Raw genomic sequence first — 24,213 nt, forward strand, 5'->3', positions numbered from 1 at the left:
TCGAAGTTCGGTTAAATCTAGATTAAAGTTTAATTGGCGTTTAATAAACTTTTCATTCATAATTTAAAGTATCAGCTATTGAATATTTCTAATGAAATTTAAAATAAACAAAAACTTTAAATTAAATAACATCGACTTTTCTAGAGTTCCATTATTTGTAACAGTATCCATAAAATAAATTAAAAATACAATTTACAATATTTTACAACCTACTGTCGCACAATAAAGTGAGGAAGCTAAAGAGGAAATTAGGGGAATGAATTAAATTATTAATTATTTTACTACCGTTGCAAGTGTTGCAACTTTTACGAAGATTTACTAAAATTTGCATGGATTGGAACGTGACTTCAAAACAATGGGACATGTGGTAAAAAGAGATAGCCTATACGAAAAACAACAAGCTAAAAAGAGATCTCTTAACAGCAATTGTTTTTAGCATGTTACTTTGCAAGACCTAACCTGGAACGTCTTTCTTTATCGCATTTTGGCGAGAATTTTCTCGAATTTGAAGTGTCATTTCTAGACTTCGTGTTGCTTGTTTGAGCTCTGCGAACAAATTAGTGAATTATTGAGCATTGTGAAGAGAAAACCCTCAGTATTTAAAAGTTAACATTTTATTGCAAGTGTTTATTTGATTTTATCAATTGTAAGCAGAAAACAATCATGGAACAGGTGAGAGGTTATACCGATGCTTTATGATTAGAATTTTGAATGAAGTAGCATAAATCGAACATTGGTATCATTTTTAGGTGTATCAATTAAAAGAGAAGGGTAACCAGGCATTAGCTTGGGGTAAATTCGATGAAGCGGTGAAGTATTATACAAAGGCTATTGCCTTAGACCCGCAGAACCACGTTCTCTATAGCAACCGGTCGGCAGCGTACGCTAAAGACGAGAACTACACTGCAGCTTTAGCCGATGCTGACCAGACTATTACCCTGAACCCTACGTGGAGTAAAGGGTACTCTCGCAAGGGATCAGCTCTCGCATATTTAGGGCGGCATGAGGAAGCCATTGCAGCTTATGAAAAAGGTCTGGAACTGGAGCCCGGTAATGAACAGCTCGCCTCAGGACTGGCCGAGGTGAAGAAACAAGCTGCTGAACTGCAGGTCAAGACAGAACAGCTCTTTGAAAAGCTCAGAGAGCACCCTAAAACAAAGGAATGGATGAATGATCCGGAATATGTCAAAATGGTTGAAGTAAGTTAATAGGCAATTTATTCACAGATATCTTGTATTTTTATAAAGGGCTGATTCTGTATTTAGGTCACAATTATCACTGGGGTTAAAGTTTATAACCTTTTATACTTTGTGTATAAATTAACTCTTCATGATGAATACATTGAATATTCAGTGGGCCCAATTTATATGAAAATTCAATTAATTCTAAAACTAAATATATGACTCATCCTTTAATTTTACTTAAATCTAGATAATTCCTTTGTTAGCATGTGCACTTCGTTTGTATACCAGTTTTCTATGCCCAATACAAATCTGGTTAAAAGTTATTTCTTATGTAGTATGTTGCATTGATTCCTGCATAACTAAAGATAAAGGAAATATTTCACAACAATTAAATACCACATGTTTTAGAAAATTAATTAATGAAAGCTTTTTAAAGGATTATTCAAAGCAAGGATTCCATAGTACATAAGTATAATTTAAAGTTGTAATGAGTAACCAGCCTAATGCAAATATGATTTTCAACAAACCCACAGAAACTTGCAAGAAATCCATTTGATGTATCTGTACAAAACCTAGTTACAAAAATGAAGGAGGAGAAAATCACTACCACAATTGGTATTATGTTTGGCTTGGACCTCAATGTCCCCATGGACGTGGACCAGCCAGCCCCTGAGAAGAAGGCAGAAGAACCACCAAAGAAGGAGGAACCAGAGAAACCCAAATATGAAGATCTCCCCCAAGACAGAAGACTAGCCCTACAGGAAAAAGACTTAGGTAACGATAGCTACAAAAAGAAGGACTTTGAGAATGCCCTCAAACACTATCAGAAGGCCAAGGAACATGATCCCTCTGACATCACATTCTACACAAACATGGCTGCCGTGTACTTTGAGCAGAAGGAGTATGAGAAATGTATTAAGGAGTGTGAGAAGGCTATTGATGTGGGCCGAGAAAATAGAGCCGACTTTAAGTTAATAGCCAAGGCCTTCACTAGGATTGGTAAGTAACTTTTCTATTTGTTTTTTTTTTTGTTTAATTAAAGTAAAATGTCCTTATACTATGGGCGGCTTTAGTGCTATACACAACAATAATTTCTTCATTTAAACATTACTGATTTTAGCATCATAGCAAAGTAGTGCTTAATTATTTGCATTTTCTGGTCTTGAAATAGACTGTGTGATATCAAATTTGCAGCACATTTTGTCTTATTTATTTTTGTGGTTTCTTATCTGTGGTCACTTGCCTAAGCTAATATAATTGATAATATACAATTTTGTACACATAGTTACATAGAGAGTTTTCTGTCTATCAAAATCAAAAACAGTCATTTTAGATCTACAGTTTTCTAAAAGCCTGCACAGAATCATTCTTTTTTGTCCTGTTGGCAGACTTTATTTCAGATATATTTTGCATATTTTATATTAATTAGTCACTAACTGATTCTTTGCATAACTAAACAGCAATGATCACTTATGATGCAAAATTGGCAATTGTTGAATTTGCCACACAAGACAACCCCATTACATCAACTTTGATATTAAAGATCATTATATATATCCATAAAAACGTCACTGAATTTTCACCCTGCATATTTCCGAATCTTCTTGCTTCTGTTTTATTATCTGATTCTCAATCTGGTCCTGGAATGTTATTATCGATCCAAACCAAAATCGGGTAGCGGTACAGTGTTTAGCCGTTATAAGTTGTCGATCGCACGAATTCTCGCTACTGTTGGGTTCTAGAGTACCAACACTATCTCAATTTGCTTGAAACAGCACTCGAATCTCTCGGGTTAACAGTTACCTGCAAGTCATACTATTGTAGACACAATACACCTATCATGAGGCATTGACATGTTAGATAATATAACAGCAAGTTCAATGCCTTTAAATCAAAACTATTTTTATCTGTTCTTTGTGAAGAATAAATTTATTACAAGTTATTTATTACCCTGATAAGGGAGTACAATATTGAGGACAATCTATATTTAAGAAAAAGCATATCCTGTCTCCATGTTTTAAAATACAGTAATTGGATTTGTTAAGTTTTATTTTTTATATATTTGTCATAAGCCTGAGCAGGGCCAGGCTTGGGTAAGGTTACATGAATAAATTGCCGATTATTGAGTGTTTATTCATTCACGCAATCTTTTGCGATATTCTTTGTTATAAATGATTTTGAGGTTTTTTTTTTCCTTATCAGATAAATTCATTAAATTAAGTATTCCGTATTATTTGAATTCAGAGTAATTTTGTTTAATCAACTGTACATATTTTAAATAAACATACAATAATTCTTATTATGTTAAGTAAAAGCGGTAATATCTTTTTAATATTAAATTAAGCTTTAATTTGACATCACCTTATAATATAACTCTTAGATAGTTTGGTAGATGCTATGATTGACTGTTACTGTGCTGTTATCTTGATTCTACAAAATCACTATCAAATTATCAATGGCCATTCAACCCAGATAAGGGAAGTAATTGCGGTGGAAAATAGGAAATATATTTACGCAACATCAACTTGGAACTTACTTATAATAGGGAAAAGGCCTTTAGGCCAAGTAGGAGCCTAGCTCCACTTAACTGTGCCGTAACGGTACCCCTTGCCTTTGTAACGTATATTGCAGGAGTAACCACAGGAATCGTCAGGAAATGTACACTTGTTTGTCATTATTCCTATTTTATGCAATAGGTAATGCAAATTATCATTTTAGGTTAACGTACACGCGTTTACCAAGCCCCTACCTAGAGTTATAACCTACGAATCGTTTTATGTGTGGTTTAGATTTCTATCTTTTAGCATTATCAGCTTTGGTTTGCGATCTTTTGACCTCTTGTAGAGTTTTATTCTTATAATACCCGCCTATATCCGTTTATTGCTGGGCACAGGCCTCTTCCCAGGTAGGGGCGGTTTAAGCATTGGTCGCTGCGGATTGACGATTACAGATTCCAGTATTTGGAGCTTTTTTCTCCCACCACGATATTCGTATTCTCATATCCACTTATCTTCAGGCAACGCATACAAAAAGATGGAACAGTGGAAGCTAGCCAAAACATACTACGAGAAGTCAATGTCTGAACACCGCACACCGGAGATCAAGACTCTTCTCAGTGAGGTGGAGAAACAGATCGCCGAAGAAGAGAAGAAGGCTTACGTAGACCCCGTCAAGGCGGAGCAGGAGAAGGAGCTGGGCAATGATTACTTTAAGAAAGGTAGGCTAAATACTAAAAAAATTAACATACATTGCTTAAGCAGGACTGGAAATTGTGGTACCATCATCAATAGTGATGAACAAGGAAAACTTACAATATTTGCTGACTGAAAACTACTAATCTGTTTGCAATTACAACTGTTAGTAACAGTGACCACATTCTGGATGTCTTTTTGTGCATGTCTTTTGAAAGTTTCCAAGTGTACGTGCACATTCCGTTTTTTTTAACTAATCGACTATATCAATCTTTAACAATTGTCAGGTGACTACAGCACAGCGGTAAAGCACTACACGGAGGCCATCAAACGCAATCCCGACGACCCGAAGCTGTACTCCAACCGCGCGGCGTGCTACACCAAGCTGGCCGCCTTCGACCTCGGCCTCAAAGACTGCGACCAGTGCTGCAAGCTCGACCCTAAGTTCATCAAGGGATGGATTCGGAAGGGGAAAATTCTTCAGGTAATTTTCGTCATCCCTAATCGACTCCCAAACTGTTTTTTCTTGAGCTTTTCTAGTAAGAACGTCAGTCCGAGACAATCCATTTCATCACGCGAGTGTGTCCTCTGTTTTTACGAAGATTAGGAGCCTTTCTTAGCAGTGGGCACTAATTGGTTAAAAAAATATCTTTCTTTTAACTTCGATCTGATTATTTGTTTCTATTATTTATACAAACTCGTTTTGTGTTCCACAGGGCATGCAACAGCACTCGAAAGCGCTGACCGCTTACCAGAAGGCGCTGGAGCTGGACCCCAGCAATCAGGAGGCGCTCGAGGGATACCGCGCCTGCTCCACGCAGCTTAACTCCAACCCAGAGGAGGTGAGTCTAGCTAGATAATAAAGTTTATTTCTTATAGAGTAACTGTTTTTGTCCGCACCCGTGAGCGGCATTTATCGACGACCAGTAGTGATGGTCTTTTCTCTTTTTTTTAAAAGTTCGAAGTAACTGTATAACATTATATAAAGACCTAAAGTCAACGATCTATTTTCTAGATATTGTTGGAGGGGGGACCGACAAATATATATTGTCTTAATTGTGAAATACACATGGTTTTCACAAAACTAATGGTCTTTTCTTATACAGGTCCGCAAACGCGCCATGGCCGACCCAGAAGTGCAACAAATCTTGCGAGACCCAGCAATGCGCTGCATCCTGGAACAGATGCAGCAAGACCCTCAAGCCTTACAGGACCATCTTAAGAACCCAGATATCGCCGCTAAGATTCAGAAGCTGTTAGAATCTGGCCTTATCGCCATACACTAGCTTACGAATGCCTCGTCTAGCGATTAGTGGTATATCAATAATAAGTATCCGAATCGAGTAGGAAAACTACGATTTTAGTAGTTTTATCTCGTTGCTGGCAACGTCTCCAATCGTACGTGCGAGTAAAGACAATGTGTCACCATATAAGTTATCTATGAACTCTGAAGTCAACACGATCCCAGCTGCACTTAATTAGTTTTTCTAATCGATTCAGCTGCAAGTGTAGTCTCCCCTATCTCAGATACTTTTAAATGGAGATTGAGTAACTGATGAAAGCATTTTCGCCTACCAAATGTTGAAAGGAACTTAATTAGGAATTTAAAAGTCATCGCTTTTTTACTGTGATTTTACTCGATAACTGTTATGCTTGTCTCAAATTGTAGGCTTGTGGACCATTCCAAAGTATGCTTTTACAGTAAGATTGTTGCAGTTTGGCCTTTTTTTGGTTCTAGGTTTTATTTAGCATACCTACTTAATTTGAAGAATATATTTATGCAGATATACTGCCTGAAAGAAGGATTTACATTAATAGCAATTTTTGTAATTTATTCAATAAAGAAGTATGTAGGCATTATGGTGTTTTCTTTATATTTCCTTTATTACATATTCGTCCAGCTGTGGGCAAATATGGGCTGATGATGATGATGATGATTTCCTTTACCATAATACAAGGTGTATTATGGAAATGAAAAGAAACTTCGGCATAACCGCGCGCATCAGCCCACTGACGAGTATTAATGCCAAAGTGCTAAGTCTGTCATTAAAGTGTGCCCAAGATAATCACCGCAACAGCTTGGTTTGCAGCTTCTATTTAGATTAATGGTAAGGTAAATAGCGAAACTTTTAAATCTACTAAGATAAACAAGAGTTTCCCTTGCATCCGAAAACCTCAGGCCATAAATTATCAAAATATACAAGGTGTGTGAGCTATACTGTCGTATGCTCAGACGTACCTTAAGTTTTGACATGCTGGCCCGAAAGTGAGCGAAGGTCTAAGATAAAAATCGATTGAAATTTACCGTACCAGAAATAAAAAGACCACCCTCAACATATTTGACTACCAAGAGGAACTTAATGACGCAAGGTACCAAACACATAGAACTCGTATTTACAGCCGACTTAGAATATAATAATATGGTTATTTACAACAGACTCGTTAATTTAAACTAAAATTAGTCTTTGTAGACAGATTTTTAGATGTGATGAATCGATTTTAATGTTCTTTTATCTTTACAAAGCCGCAGATCTTGTGAGCATTATCCGCTATATCCACAGGCTATATTTTATCCTGCCTTAGAATTACCTTAAAAATATCAATACTTTTTTAAAGTAAAAATTTGTCTGCTTGCTGTCCACACTGAAGATTAAAGTCAAATCGTTCATATGATTTTGACAGTGACAACTGTCTATTTATTTTTAAATTGTCATTTTGTCAGAAGTTAAAAACATTCCAGTGTAGGAGGACGTGAATTTGTTTAATTATTTATTACGTTTTATAATTAAATTAAATGCTATTGTGGGGTTTCGAACAAATCATTAAAATGTGTAGAAGTGGTGTACATACTTTATATTGTATATAAGTGATAGCATTAAAGAATACACATTCATTATCGTAATTGGATAAGTGCTTTGTGAAGTATTATTTTACAAAAACAAATATTACAAAAACGTAAGTAAAGTCCTGGATACTTATACTACTTTAGAGTCACAACTTATTGACAATTTTTTTTTAAATAATAATAAAAAAGCATTAGTAACAAATCCTGAATGCTTGTTTAAAAAAATTACCAACTTTTTAAAATACGAACAATGATAAACATTAAACTATCATTATTATTCTCACATAGCGTATGTATTTTATAAGAATTAAAAGCACAAGCTAATTGACAATATTCTCTTTGTAAGTATTTAATAACAAAACTTTGTTTAGCTTTAACATTTTATCGTTTTTATCTAATGACCCACTTCATTTGCTAATGTCACACAAACACATTACTCATGTCCATACATAATTATATATTGTTTTGCGATTTATTTAAAACTGAAAGTTATATTATAAATGTTGAGTAGGTCTAGGTCAGATTTGTGTGAAAAGTCATTTGTCTTGTAATTACTAACTTATGGTGAGAATTTCTTGAGGCGAATTTTTGTTCTTATTTTTATATTACAATGTGTATAAGTAGTCTTCAGTATGAGATTGAATTGTGTAAACATAAGGCCAAAATTAAACCTTTTTTTGTCCCACTAAACTAAAAGGTGAAAATCCAAACTTAACAAACATTTCAGCAATGGCAATGGCTTAGCTGTTACAGATTGAAAAAAAAATCAATCTTCCATTTGATACAAAGTCCAACAAAACTAGACATTGTTGGAACTAAAACTAAAAATAGTACTCATAAGTGTGTCTTGATAGGTATGAAGGTAGATAATGACAATTTATTGAAAAATGAATCATGAGAACATCTTTGCCTATACATCACTGACATTTGAACAATAAAACATAATTTTATAGCAATGTTTCTTCATAATAAACTATTGTTTTCAAATTTTTAATTAATGTCTGCATCTATTATTATAAGTCACCTTTTTACTGCATGCTGTTGTTTTTGTTTCTATTGTAATTAACTTTGAATTGTTCCTAATTATTGGTCTAAGTCATTCATTTATGTAATGTTGCTTATATGTAGAATAGTGTAGTACACAAGGCTGCATAAGTGCATATGTATTAAACAGTGTTAATATTACTGTACATGTGTCAATGAATGATCTTGGTAAAATTCTTTTCATCTTAACATGCTACATCTTTTTGAAGTTATACTGAAATAAAATTTTCTTATGTCAACCATCCTTTGATCTTTAAGCAAAAGAGCCAAACAAAAAGTAACACCCCATGCATAAAATCAGTGTTAGTATTCACAAGTTATAGTGACTTAAAGCACACTTGATTACTGAAATTATAACATTCCCTTTTCTGGGGAATTGTGAAAAATTTTATAGATTCGTTATAAAAAATTCCAATAATGAAAGCGTAAAAAAGTAATGGATTATGGCAGGCCTAACATTTATCTATAATAAATAATTAATAATCCAAGATATTGCGTGCATGCAAATAAAATTATGCCTAAATTTTTAATCACATACTTATATTAATATATCATTTAAGCAATTCAGATAAAATACTGTTTAAGTCTTGTACTTACATGCGGACGTATGTAATACTAATTATCTACTAATATAATCTAAATCAGTTTTACTGAGATTAATTCAAATGTTCGGATTAGAAGCGAATTAATGTATTAGAATTAGTTAGAAATGATGTTTATGTTGAAAATGATTGGTAATTGACTTTGTTCTGGTTATATCTTGAGTACATTACTCATAATCTTCATATGTCCTTATGTATTAGATGATATGTATGCCCCTAAATATGTCTTTTAAAAAATCCCAAATTTATTCATTATCTGTTTATGAATAGGTAAGTTACACTTCTCTCTGCCCTTGTTCCATATTATATGAGGTCAGTTCTAAAAGTTTATCTATATAGGAACATGCTTCATTTATCTGTCAAATATTTTTTTTGGTCTCTATTTTTATCAATAATTTTTCTCGCGAAAATAGACAAATATATTTCTAAAAAAAACAAAATACTGGTTTCATTATTACGTAGGTACTAGATAAAATTGCAAATTCTTTAACTTTATCTTTGAAAAATCAAGTCCATAAAACTGAATCCTAAAGTCATAAAAAGAAGTTTAATACGCAATCACAAAATACTATAGTAAAAAATGCCTATTACAGTACATTTTTTATAAGTAGGCATTACTGATAATGTACAAAAAATACGAATTAAAAGTTTAAAAATATTGTATTGGCCACCTTCTCTGTAATTCTAATTTTGTTCATGAACCTTTGTTTCTAACTGTAGGTGGGTCATAATGATCGCAAGATCTTTTCAGTTTGGTAGTACTAGGTCAAAAACTGGAACTAACAAAACTAGAACACAGATAAAGAACGAAGATGTACAAAAATTTCGTGTCATAAAGATTGTTATTGAATTCCTCTATATATTTGTTTTCATAGAGAAATTGTTGTCTGTCGCGTCCCTTTTCAGGAATAACTTACATGACAGAACAACGTCTGGCGGGTTAGCTACTAGCTAGTAGGGATCGTCCATGCCTGATCTATACAGCAAGGGTGGATGCCCTATCACATCTTAGCCAAAACTTTTTGATAAGGCCTCTTCTTGTACGTCTGTAAAAAGGCCCGGACCTTTCTTCTCTGCGCATGAAATTGTGCCATAAATTAATTATAGATACAATAAGTATTTACAGGTACCTATTTCCCTACCAAGTAGTGTGCAAGGCCTATATAAGAAATGACTAGGACCCTGTGCACCTTGGCTACGTTAAGATTTCTACTACAACACTGTTTGTGATGCATGACCTAACAGAATGTCTTCTAACTTGTAAGGAGTAGGTATTTAGTAGTGTCACATACCTACTCGCTAAGATGTTGATTCTTGATTCTTGTTTAAAACTTTACGATATCTGCAATATTGCGTTCGTAGAGTTAATAAAGAAAGGTCAACCTCTTTCAGAATGAAAAAAATATCCTGAATGAATAATTTACCTCCCAGAAATACGGCAGTTAAAAAAAGATGCAATAAAGTACCTCCTCCTATTTTAAACTTACGCACGCCAAACGTTCCTTCTTCTTGTTTAACTCCTTTTGTAACCCTTGCCATTTAATGCCATACGATAATACACCTTGTTGCAAGTGAGTAAGATGAGTATCTGCGTTCAGCCTTTGAAATTGTGAACCCTAATGTACGAGTCAGGTCACCAGACTAGGACCGTAGATAATCCTAGTCTAGGTTTCGGTTATGTGCAGGTACCTAATGTTCGTGCAAATAACCCCGTATCTACGAAATGATTGGTATGATAAGATACCGTATCGATATAGGAAAATAATACAAAATGTTTTCGTCATTTCATAGTAATTAATATGGAAGTGATCGTAATATGTTATGATTTTTTAATTTTTGAACTGAATCCACAAAGGTTTTATTTCTCAAATCGGCAGGTTTCTTTTTTGGTCTTTGTGAGAAGTCAAAAAAGTTGTTAAACTCAACTCAAACTCTAACACAATTTAATCATACGATTGCCACACTTCATCAGTTCCAAACAAACCTTTATGCGCTTTTTTTCGTAAACTTTTTTCTCCTATTGCATCGCTTTTGCTAATGTCCCAACGAAAATATTAATGTGTGCATTTACCTAGGTAGTCCTCGTCAGAAAATTAAACCTAAAGCCCTAAAGCACATGAAAACTGATCCAACCACCGATAATATCTCCAGCCTTATATTTTTTTTTCACAGGTAATAATTAAACACAATTTACAATGGTGTCGCCAAACGTGAAAAGCGGTGTTCTGATGGGATGTGGCTCCGTCACCGTCGTGCTCGGTGCAATTATGGCCATATTCTGGCCACTGATCTTCTCAACACAGCTGCAAAAGGTGAGCATTTTTTTGAAACAATTTGACTTAATATTAATGAATTTGTACGTCTACATTATTATTCTGATCAGGTCTATGGCAAAACTTGTCGGCCGAAAAAAAATCTAATAGACGGACATAAACAGTAGCGTGTATGAGATCACTCTTAGGACTACTTAGTGTATTAATAATGGCCTAGGGAACATGATTGTCAGTGTGACATGGTAAACCGTGAAAAATTTGATAAATAAATTAAAAAATATTTTAATAATGTCACAGATGTGAATTTATGTTCCTATATGTAAAATTATTTGATACTTTACCACTAGAGTCTTGGGTTCACGCGACGATTGAAAACAAAAAAAAAAAACCCACCCCTGATCACATCCGCACTTCAGACAAGAATTGGACAAAATCTTCTATATCTCTTAACATGTCTGTCCTTAGGTAGATTATTCCCCATGATTCATTTCTCATGTGAAGTCATGTGTCCAAAAATCCATCAATTGTCTGGTTAATATTTGACTTGTTCATCATCTGCATATAATATGGCCATAATAATCAAATACAAACGAAAATGTAGCCCAGAAACAGTAATCCCTTGCAGCCGATAGATAAATTCTTGGACGGATAGTATTAAATTAACTAATTATGTGATAAATGTTTTTATTGATAATGTTAATTAGTCATATGAGTAGGTAGGAACGTCATTAAGTAGGAGTATATACTCCTGAGTATGTGTGCTTGCATTGTAGTAGTACTTCTATCCAGATCGTAGTTTTTATCCATGTTTTTCTTCTATTGTGAACATTGTTTTATAAGTACATACTTTACTATTTTTCTCTTAATAATACATAGGATCAGTCTCAATTTTCCCCTTCACACGCTAAAAATACTGTCGATTATGTCATCAATATTCTACTTCAGTGCACTTTAATTGCACTCGACTGTATTTGCAGACATTCCCCACAACTTTAAGACGGCTCCTATTTCGATCAAAAATTTACAAGAAAAATCGCACATAAGTCACCTTTACGAGAAAAAAACTTAATAGAAATGGCTAAATCCTTTTGGGAGCGCTGATGCCGCAGGCAGACAAATAGACACGTCAAACTCCCTCACGTAAAAGCATTGCAATCATTTGACATGGTAGTTGTAGGCAATTTCCTGCGCGCCTATGACGTACATACTGTAATTTAGATAAATGATCAGTCAGATCAGTTATTGCTAACGTTTTGAGATAGCTAACTACAAATACAGGTAAACCCCAGCTCGCTGATAACAATACATGTCATATGCAAATGGGAAATATTACATTAAAAATATATATATATATGTATATATATATATATATATATATAACGAAAAGAAAATAGTGGCAGAATTCTGCTGGGTCTGAGAATAAAACAAATCCTTACCTCATAATATCTATTGTTTTTTTTATAATTGGAAACTGTCTCCCAAATATGCCTTTTTATTCCAGTGGCTATTGATGCGCAATAGTCAATCCTCAATCACGTTATTGTATTATCAATGAGCTACACCTTACACTTTACTAGAAAAGTAAATACAACGTATCCAAAAACAATAGCATTAAAGATAACAGCTTTAATGATGAAGAAGACCAATCTCCAAAAAAAAACATTTTGTTTCAGATGATGGTCGTCTCAAAAGACTCAATGTCGTTCGAGATTTGGCGGGAGACGCCCATACCCATGTACTTGGAGTTCCACTTCTTCAACATCACGAATGTTAACGAGCTGCTGGCTGGCAAGCGGGAACCTATTAAGGTCGTGGAGATGGGACCATACGTGTACCGAGAGTCACATGCCAAGGTAAGTTGTATGACGTATTAGATATTTAATGATCCGTAATCTTAAAGTCCTTTGCTATGGTTTTGTTAAAAATGGTCCGCTTCTCCAAGAACACTCCATGGTCTCTGAGCAAAAATCTTGCTATACTTACGATGGGTTGCGTCTTTATTTTTTCCCCTTTACATGCAACTTTGACTGAAGTCAATGAAATCATAAATTCTTAGTGAGAACCGTTATACTCAAGTTAGGTAATACTCTAAATTATTAGGAATCGTTGAAAGATGGTCAACGGATCCTAAGTGCTTTAAATGGGGTAATCGAACAATGTAATAAGTCAGAATGATTCATACTTCCTCATGAGCAAACGACCCCACCAAACGTCGGCTTATGATTATGTACCTACTCCGGTAAGGTCCGAAACTAGTCGGGCCGAAAAATGAACTACGAGTAAACTGTTTTATCATTTAAGTATTACTTAACAAGTTCTCACCAGCACGCTCTCTCATCTCGCTGTCTAGACATCAGAAAAAGATCTTCACCTTTGTCTCGTTTAGTTCTATTATTTCCAACTCGAGCAGTAGTTACTACAATAGCGTTCACGTAACATCCTATGCATGTTATTAGTAGTTACCAGTGCGCGACGCCACCTGTAAACATTACGTCACTGAACAACACATTTTGCGCCTTTCCTCTGCTTACAATAATATTGTGTTAGGTAGACGCTGAAGAATACCTTTTGGTATAGTTGATGTAAGAATCGATGTTATTATAAGAATGAAATGGAATAAATTATATGGAAACAGACTTTCCAGCACAGGAACATAATTAACTTTATTGCATTATTGGGCTTATTAGCTACTTTTTTTGGTTGAACAGTTTTCGTTCCCCTCCTCTGCCCATCGAAGGATGATAAGTATGCTTAAATATTTCTCAGATCGGATCCATTTTTAGTTTTACATTCTTACGATACATTTCTGAGATTATAAGCACCAATCAAAGTCGTACAAAAGCAAGTGACTCAGATTCCAATATTCTTGACACAATCGTAAATGCACAAGTACATCATGTTGTTATGGAAGAAAGCCTAAAACCAAAGATTAACAAACATACCTACCTACTTAAAGCTTCCGAAGTATAAGCTGATTAACGAAAGGATTATAATTAATAATTGATAAATGAGGTTTGCATAAATGACAATTCAGAAGACGAGGAAATTTCCCTGAATGTTATCTCATACATACCTAACCTAATAAAAAGTTGTTCAGAATAAGTTTGGATTCCGAAAACTTTTTTGTCGCGATAACGATATTCACGCGAAAGGAACGGCGTTATTCTTAGATAAGAGGTTAGCCACTTCTGATAGTTATTCTTAAACATGTGCTTTAATGTCAGCTCATGATTAAATCTGAAATTATACCTATAGCAGCAGATGATAATATTGTGAACTTTAACTATACCTACAGATCATCATCATCAGCCGTAAATAACCCTACTACCTACTGCTTTTGCAATTTGTTACCGAACACGGCACGTTCCATGGCTCTCCACTTAAATCCAATTGTGTATAGTCTTTTTGGTTTAAGTATCGGACACCTACAAATAGCTATGAATAAATAATAACATTTTTTAGCGTCCAAATTAGTATAGTCTGATTAAGCAGCAAAAGCCATCTTTAAGGCTTACAGAGTCCAAAAATATATTATGTTCAGCATAAGAACGTCACGATGAATGTTTAATTCTGACTATCAGTTTATCAACTTATCAGCTGCTAATACTGACAGCTATCTCATAACAGTTTCATAAATAATAATTGCCAAGCAAGAATGTAAGGCGTGAACCAAGGGTGATAGAAACGTGGATTCGACATTTGGGAATATACTGGTCATGATGGAAGAGAAAGGGCTTTTGCCCAGCAGTGGGATATAAAACAGGCAACACAAAGAACAGCTCAATACTCGGCATAGCGCATTTTCTCCCTTTACCCAAACAGATCAGGCTCCATTTAAGTGGCTAAACAAAAACGGCTGAACTAAGTAAAAGAACAATTAATATATACGGAAAATGACGAAGAAATCTTATCAAAAATAACCTATCTCAACTTCAAAAGATTATGGAAATAAAACCCAGGAATGTAATTGGTATTATAAAAATTATTGATAATGAACAAGCGATATAGGTGATAATAGTTATAATATTCTAAATGGATCTAGAATCAACAATAGTAGTGCTTTATCTAAATATGCTGTATATGACGAAGCTATTGGGAAGGTCGTATGACATAAGAGTATGACGATTACATTGTGCGTAAGATTTGCCAATTCTATTGATTTGGAGAATGTTTATTTATTCTAATGCCGAAGATGTCCTTTCTTGTGAAAAAATAAAAGATATTTAATTAAATTCAGAAACGATAGTGTTATTTATTTTTAGGCATTAAATACAAATACTGAAGACTATGAAAAAATCAAAGCTCACACAGGACTCGAACCTGCTATTCCTGGCTACACGCGCTAATCGCTAAGCTACCGTATAAAGATAGATGGACATCTAATTTATATAGCCAAACCAACAGGCCTTGGCGTTGCAATTTGCAAATAATTAATTAATTTATGGGCGTTAGTGACCTTAAGCCGAGTTTTTAATTGATAAAGCCATCATGTGGTTCTAAGATTTTTTTTTAACCGAACTGGTTTAGCCAGAGCTTAGACACGTAAAGCCTCAAATATCCTCCCAGGATCTCTAACAAATTCAGCATTTTGACCAGCTCTTCCGTATTAGTTTACCCAGCGAGCTTACCTAAATAAGTCTCGTCAAAATTATCAATCTTCTTTCAAAAAAACATTCCAGTACCAAACTGTACTATGAAATCTTTCGGGCCTAAAAACTCTGATTAAACTAAGAAGGTTGTTATTGAGGAGAGAGATGCCCCGGCAAGTCTTGAGCGATTCGTGTTACTCCCACAAATCCAACAGGCCTTTGGTACGGCAACCTTGGGCCACGCAAAAACTTGCACATAAAACAAAGTTCTCGAATAGATTAAGTCAATGAAATTATACGTACTACAGTCACTGAGCCTACAAGTGCACGGATTATATTTATAATACGACAGATAATAATAATGATAGCACAGTTGATAGCAAACGTTTTAAAAATTCCTAAACAAACACGTCGCATTGAACGTGACCAATGTTTTCGTTTTCGTCTATCGTTTTTATGATTATGGGTGTTGTTGATTGGAACTGGTCACCATATTGTGCTATAGATACTAAGTATTTCAAATGTGAATTTTTCAAAGCTATTTTTATTCTATATTCTTCCATAACCGTTTGGTCAGTATGATCCCAATGACAAACGGTGAGTTCAAATATCGTGAGGAAACCTGGATTCCAAATGCTGGAATCTGAAATCGCGCAAAGTGAGCTAGCGTCGTGATTATTGATCAACCCTTTCCTGTAAGGGAAGAGGTCTGTGCCCAGCAGTATGACGAATATCAGCTCGTATTCTTATACACTGTCATCGTATTTCTGAATCAACGTGAAAGCTAAGTTACACGCCAATGATCACTATGCGAAGAGGTGCAGACTCGATCCCCACCTGGGATACACCTGAAGACGCTTATTCCTTGTCTGTATGATTTCTGTGTTTTATGTTATCTAATATATAAAATTGTCGTCGTGTGTCGAGTCACAGTGTGCGTCATTGAACTCCTCCGAAACGGTTCGACGAATTCTACGAATTCTAATGAAATTTTATGTGCATATTGGGTAGGTCTGAAAATCGGACAACATCTATTTTTCACACCCCTATTTTTTCCTAAAATCATTTGTATGGCAAAACAACGTTTGCCGGGACAGTTGGTTGTTTATAAAATTCCCCGCAACCCAGGAAATGTGTTTCCTAGTGCGGAATATCGTTTGGTAAAAATAAAACAGAGTGTAGATAAGGAATGACTGCTGTTATTTATGTTAAACGTCTCCTATCTAATTTATGACTTCATATTGATTCTTTCACAATTCATTCTGTCGATTCTGCAGAGTTTAAATTGAATGAAGTCATTACTGTAAATTATGTTTTGACGACCTCCGTGGTCGAGTGGCGTACGCACCGGTTTCACGGTGTCGCTAGCTCTGAGGTTCCGGGTTCGATCCCCGGTCGGGTCAATGTAAAAATTCACATTCCTACATTGTCTCGGTTCTGGGTGTTTGTGGTGCCTTCGTTGTATCTGGATTCCATATCACAAGTGCTTTAGCAACTTACTTTGGGTTCAGAACAATGTATGTGATGTTGTTGTCCGCATTTAATTATGTTCTTTTATGATTTTTATGTAAAGTAAAGAAGGTATTCAAAAAACAATTTAAACATTAATCAAATATGACTGTGAAGTCAGGTACTAACAGCGAAAGGATAAACAAAATATATTTCTAGATTTTAGATTCAAGGCGAAAAAATGACCTTGGTTATTTAAAGTTAAAATATTCAAAATTGCTCGAGACTCAAGAAATTATATTTACATTATATAGCTTGCATTTCGTAATTTCATGAGGGTTATTTAACCGAGTGTCTCATGACAGAAAAAGTTGGCGAAGTAAAACATCGCGAAAACTTCATCATATTGAAATCTGAACTACACAATTCGCAAAGTAGTAGGCATAGTCATTAATGCGATGTCCTGCAATCAATGGGAAAGGTCCCAATCACGGGTTACTTTTAAAGCAATAGTAGTGCTGTTGAGGGATGGCATAGTCACGTTACTATATGGTGTAGATCGACATCCCCGCTCCAGAAGTTATTAGTATTTCTTGCCTAGGTTTTGGTCAACCCGCAGTATTATTTCTGCATACTTGCACATGCAAATGAACAGGCTATGACTGTCCTTAGTCAGTTAAACCTTAGATTCAAAGTGGTATTTGAATTGATAATATTAGGTGTAGGTGGTATAATGTTATATTGATATTTAATATTATGAATAAATTACTGTCTATAATGTTGTTATGAATATTAAATGCTGTTTGTTTTTGGACTTATATCTTGATAAACCTGTTAGGTCTGTTTTTGATTCATATAAACAATTCTAAGCTGACTTCACTTGAACAGATTTTCGTAGTTATTTTAATAGTTAAATATTGTTTTCCCTTTTCAACGCATTCTATTTATTTTCATCACTAGCTAGATTTATACCTGCCCTGTTTTTTTTTCACATTTTCCATTATACACATAGAATTTCACATTGTATCTTCGCTCCTATTAGTCGCGGCGTGATGGTTTATAGCCTAAAGCCTGCTTCGATGAATGGTCTATTCAACACAAAAATATTTTTTCAATTTGGACCAGTAGTTCCTGAGAGCGCGTTTAAACAAACAAACAAACTCTTCAGCTTTATATATTAGTATAGTATAGAGTATATAGATTATCACGATTTCTTGGAAGTACCCACTGATTAGTAAATGCCTCATCTTTGTTACTTTTTTTTTCTTTTGTGTCGTTTCAGGTGTTTTCAGTAAACCTAGCTATTCATTTTACATCTAGGATATATTTATAGCATATATTATATACTAACGAGAATATAAATAAAAATGCGACTTTCTAAAGTAAATATAAATCGTAGATACTTTTTTAGGCCCATTCAGACGTGGAGAGATACGTGCAAGACGTGCAAGTTGCGGTGTCTATTTTTTTTATTAAACGAATCCCGCTCTAATATTTTCAACCTAATGTCGCGGGGAATTCACAATTCACATACACAAATATACCTAGTCACAGTACAAGCATCTGTGGATTACACAAACGCATGTTCTACGCGGAGATTGAACCTCAAATAATATATCTGCGCGGCTGAGTGATTACCCAGAAGAAATAAAAATTCAAGAAATTATTAGAGTCATCTCGATTTCGATATTGCAGGTAATTGAATGCTTTTTCACACAAGGTCGTACAGTACTATAGCTATTTTTTTTTGACGCAGCAGAGAATCAACTAGATGAGGGCAATGATTTTCCGGAAAATCAATCGTCTTAGCAATATATTGGAAGTCTCGCAGCATTTCTCGCCACGTCTAAATGTGCCTTTACACGGAATGTCACCGAACGCCCGCACGATATGTTTACGCGTGCGAATCAGCTGTTCGCTTTCCTTCAGTAAATTGAAATTTAATAGTGCGATGCGAAAGTATTGAGTTGGTAATTATAATGTAGATCAGCTGATACAATAGGGGTGGCGCCTACTGTTACAAGAATAATTAATTTATTCATTAATAATATTTAAGTAAAAGATATGTAGACTAGTAATATTTACAGTAATTTATGCATTTTAACATTTTTTTCTATCCAAGGCCAGCTCTTTGATTTCCTTGTGTTTTTATTCCTATCCTTATTTTTTTAATCTTAATTTTTTTATTTGTCATCCTTGCTTTAAGTTTCCTTTTATAATATTAGTTAAAAAATCGTTGTGTTTGGTAAACGTTTTGGTTTAACATTTATTATACATTTTTAAGATGGCGCTTTTATTTTTCCTCATCTAAATAACTTTCGTTAATCCAATTCATAATTTTTTACCTTATAAACGTTTACTAGCGCGTATTTATCGGGATAGCTCGACGACTTTCGTACCCAACCGGAGTCCTCAATCATGAGCTGACGCGGCGGCATGGTCGTGAGACAAAACTATTTGTTTTTATCCTTCTCAATGGAAAGGAAGCCTGTCCTTAGACTCCTTAGTAAGAACTCTCCACACCACTATTCCATGTAAATACAAAGTCCTAACGTCCTTATTCATCCTCAGGTGAATTTATCGTGGAACGACAACAGTACGCTGACGTTCTACAACCAGCGTTACTGGCACTTCGAGCCGGAGATGTCCAACGGCACCCTCGAGGACATGATCACCAGTATCAACCCTATCGTCGTGGTGAGTGTCCCACAGTTTTTAAACCTTAACGCAACAATTATGGGTTGTAAGGTTGACGTGCCTGTTTGCCTGTATATGTGTCCATCTGCGACAGCGTTATTGATAAACTGTGTTTCTTTTGTTTTGTTTTATGTTTTATGAGTCGGCAGTGTTCTTAGATATGTTTTATGATAATCGATTCAAGGATTGCTCTCAGAACATCCTCTTTTATAAATGAAATATTTAGAGTATTTCATTTTTTTTTACAGAAACCCATAACCACTTTAAGAAAATAATTTTATCATACAAAGTTAGCATAAGCTAATCCAGATTAAATTAAAGGTCTGACTTTTTCTTTGATTATATTGGAATAAAATTAATGATCTGTTTCTGCTGATCTGCTCTGCTGCAAAAAGTACTGAAGTCACCATACCAATCCCAATGAGCGTGACGTGTTGCAGGTTCGATGCCCAGAAAAAGCATTTGATCCACGAATGCTTGTTCTGAGTCTGGATGTCTTAGTGCACGTGACTTAAATTTTTTGTTAAGCCCCCGCAACACAAAGTTTAAAAACCGTACTGCAGAAATTATTTTAAACAAATAAATGACCTATAAACCTACATAATCATTTTAAACGTTTTTCTTATCTTAACCCTATCTTACAGACGATACCATACATACTGCGCTACCAAGGCCGGTTTGTCAAAGAAGCTGTGAACTTCTTCGTCGGAGGCTTCCACAAGAACATCTTCGTGACGGCCAACGTATCCTCATGGCTGTTCGAGGGTATCAGCGATCCTGTCCTGACGATTGCATCGCACTTCCCCAACCTGCCCTTGGACATACCGTATGATAGGTTCGGATGGTTCTACCAGGTAAGTCTGGTTATCAAAGCCCAATGCTTAAATGGGGTATTATAAGTTTGACTGTCTTTCTGTATGTGGCATCATAGCTCCCCAATGGTTTGAGCGATTTCGATTTAGTTTGTTTAGTAATAAAGGTGAATTATGTGCGAGTGTTCTTAAACATGTTTGAGAATATTAAGTCGACCCATTTAAAAGTTGTGGGGGCTGAAAGATTTCACTGTCTGAAGCTGTTTGTATTTTTAATTTTATCTCGGTTTTTGAAAAGTGATTGGTCACAAAGTGGCGAACTGTTTACTATTTTCACAGCTTCCTAAATATGGGTTTCAAAAAGCTTTGACTAGTTAAACACTAACCACTATGCCAAATGTCAAATCAACTAAACTAAATAGAGTTATAGAGACCGATGAAGATATAACTTGGTTGGCAGAACGGAGGAGGTAGACAATCAACGACGTCGTGTGCGTTTTGTTAATTTCACCGTTCACATACCTCAAGAGGTGATTAACACCAGCGCGCACACTAAATGAATAGATTTGTTACAAGTAGAGATATATAGTACTCTCTAAAATTTATCAGCTTGCTTTTTGGTCTATCCTACGTACTAGTAGTAAACTTTAGGTATTGATACCGTAGAACGTTCTGGAACACTTTCCCGTTGTAACTGTTATCTTATCAGGATCTCTGTAATCTGCAATCATGATGTCATTACTCATCGATATCGATATGTGACGTCACGATCCAATTGTTTATTAGTGTTGATACTAAGATTGTCTTTCTTCGATGTTCCCATGTTCTAAGTTTTGAGTTTACGAAGACAAATGGTTAAGTTATCTCTAAGACTTTTCAAATTTCCATTACTCAACTTTTGTTCTACAAGAGCGTGTTTACAACACAATACCACTATTTTTAATGTTTCAAATCCCAGGGGTAAAAAAGAATCCCTATTACTAATAGGTCCGTCAGTCTGTCGCCAGCTTTTTATTTTTCTTAGCCTATAATCATTCCCCTGCTAATCAAATGTCTCGCTAAGTCCTTCAAAATCCGCATATGCGTATATGGGAGAGATGTGGACTTAGAATTTGCAAAATATATCTAAATTATGACGGTATCAGTAAGGCCGAAGACCAACATGACTCATTTACAAGCGAACATCAATATTATTTGTTTCGATAAGAAGGAACGTGTATAATAACAAAATAATGATATTTTTTTTCATTCAAATTGTGTTCATAATGACTTTAATACCATGACTAAGTGGGGATCAAAGTTCGATTCTCGGTAAGTAACTGTTTACGGTTAAGGAGTGACTCATGTAACGGCGTTGTTTTATCTTTGGTTAATAATAATTACATTGAAATCGAATGTGTTTTCGATAGCAAAAAATGTTATTAAAGATACTGTAACGTGTCAGCCGATTGTGATAACTTCAAATGTTCATGGTATGGACATGTGAGACCAGCATTCAGCAATATCTAAACGTCAAAAATCAAAAAATATAATAACAGTTAGATAACAGTCTAACTGTTTAGTTTTGCTTTTAGTCAGTAACAGTCTACCCATGTTTCCTCTCTGTCCTTTGCATACTGGGGCCGTGATAACCCTTCTGGACAATCCCGCTGCCTCGTTGGCACTCTCCCCTTTATTCTAACTGTCCCCGACGATTTATCATAATATAGTCACTTTTACTCTAGTCAGTCTCAATAAGAATCACTACCAATCCAGTTTTTGTTTGATCTGTTATCTTTTTTTGCTTGAGTATAAAACTTGTCGTCTATGGTCTTATTTATAAGCAAATCTGGTTTTGAAAGTCACTCACAAGCCTTGATGTGCATGTCAACGTCAATGTTTGTTTTTTGCGAGAGCTTGCTTGTTGATATGATTAGTTAGCGACGTTAAGCGAATGATGAAGTCAATATGGTAGGTCATTATCCAAGAGTACTTCTTAAACGTCTGTCTCCACATTCCACTTGAAAATGAATAAGCATTTTTTTGAGTTCCCTGCGTCTTTTCTACGTAAGACTGTTTGTTTTCTGACTGAAGTAACCATTAAGATGAGTTATGTACCTTTCCACAATGGAAAATGTCCTACTTTGAGAGATGGCGGTAGACTCCCAGGGTTCATGTATAAGAATTTCAAGATTTTCAGCTCAATACAAGAACGACGCATAGCAAACTCCCCCTTACAGGGGATATACAGTCTTTGTCATGGAATGCAGAGATATATAAATAAACATTTACATCAACACTTACCAAGTATCATTCTCAACGCCTTCTTTCCATTAGTCATCGAGATTCGGCTAAGTACCAGTGTTCTACAAGGAGCGACTGCCTATCTGACCTCCTCAACCCAATTATCTGGGCAAGACGATACCCCCTAGTAGGACTGGTTGCCGGACTTTCTAGTTTCTGACTACCAGTAACGTATTGCTCTTCCGTTAATATTATTAAATACGATACATTATAATTCTTTTAATAAATCATTTGTCCACTATCAATGTCGGATGTTGCTGTTATCGAACAGTTCCTTAATAATAATAATTTATTGACCTCGATTCGGATTTAATAATGCATTTATTATATATATAGCTGTTAAGTAATGGTACCGGTTTGACAATTTTAAGTAAAAGAAAGGAAAAGTTTTTAAGTGACTTATTTTATAACAAACATAAGAAATAGTTTTAGTTTTTTAGTTTTTAATTGTGCTAAGGTTCGAAACAATGCGAGTGTTCTGCAACTACTACGAGTCACAATAAAGATAAACAAAGTTGCTACAAAATTTATCACCCATCAAATTTATGACCGCAACAACAACTAAGCCTGGATCTTTACCGATCACAGTATATAATCACCCATCACTCTGATGACAGACGGATACCGAACCCAAAACAATTGAAACTAAAATTTTATTCATTTCTTGGTGTGATGGTTTTCAATACTAACACCAGTAGCCACAATCTTCAAACCGCTTAGATCATCAACAGAACGTTTGTCGCAACGATAATTGCGAATTACATAACACAGTTTTCGTTTGACCGACTTGCCAATGTCACGGCGCATTGGTTACGTTACTTTTACTGGTCTTAGTATTAATTGGAGTTAGTTTTATACATTTAATATACAGAACTATGTTTATAAGATCCTTAGGCTAATTATATTAATACCATTTTTTTCAGGCCAATCCGATAACTGATCTTTTTTTAGGTTCTCGTACCCAAAGGGGTATAAACGGAACCCCATCAATAAATCCACCCATGTCACCAGGCTGTATCTCACGAACTGTGGTAGCTAGGCAGCTGAACACACAACGGCTTTAAGTTAGATTGATGTTTTTCCCTCATTTGTCTTTTTAGCCTATTTGTAAAAAAAAACCTCTGAATGTGGAAATACTTCATTTTTCCTCTGCTTCTTCCATCTTTTAAGAAATTTAACAAATGGACACAGCTCTAGGTATAATATACCACGCTTATGTATAAAATCTGTAGATATATGAAATA

The 24,213-nt window shown here is 35.1% G+C and overlaps 2 protein-coding genes across 2 annotated transcripts in view; both read left to right on the plus strand.

Annotated features, from left to right (window-relative positions):
• Nucleotides 1-480: 480 nt before the first annotated feature.
• Nucleotides 481-6,232, plus strand: LOC113497453 (stress-induced-phosphoprotein 1). Its single transcript, XM_026877007.1, has 7 exons — nucleotides 481-672; nucleotides 750-1,199; nucleotides 1,718-2,183; nucleotides 4,201-4,401; nucleotides 4,663-4,859; nucleotides 5,092-5,217; nucleotides 5,482-6,232. Exons 1-7 carry the CDS (start codon nucleotides 664-666, stop codon nucleotides 5,659-5,661), a joined length of 1,629 nt encoding a protein of 542 aa, XP_026732808.1. The 5' UTR covers nucleotides 481-663; the 3' UTR covers nucleotides 5,662-6,232.
• An 890-nt stretch (nucleotides 6,233-7,122) lies between these two features.
• The window catches only part of LOC113497455 (protein croquemort-like), a 28,251-nt gene continuing 11,160 nt past the window's right edge, over nucleotides 7,123-24,213 (plus strand). Inside the window, exons 1-5 of the mRNA XM_026877010.1 lie at nucleotides 7,123-7,330; nucleotides 11,039-11,178; nucleotides 12,813-12,992; nucleotides 19,749-19,874; nucleotides 20,519-20,728. Of these exons, the coding sequence (XP_026732811.1) occupies nucleotides 11,062-11,178; nucleotides 12,813-12,992; nucleotides 19,749-19,874; nucleotides 20,519-20,728 (633 nt within the window). The 5' untranslated portion in view covers nucleotides 7,123-7,330; nucleotides 11,039-11,061. The remainder of the gene's footprint in view (nucleotides 7,331-11,038; nucleotides 11,179-12,812; nucleotides 12,993-19,748; nucleotides 19,875-20,518; nucleotides 20,729-24,213) is intronic.

Source organism: Trichoplusia ni, chromosome 9 (genome assembly GCF_003590095.1).
Source record: "Trichoplusia ni isolate ovarian cell line Hi5 chromosome 9, tn1, whole genome shotgun sequence".
NCBI lineage: Eukaryota > Metazoa > Arthropoda > Insecta > Lepidoptera > Noctuidae > Trichoplusia > Trichoplusia ni.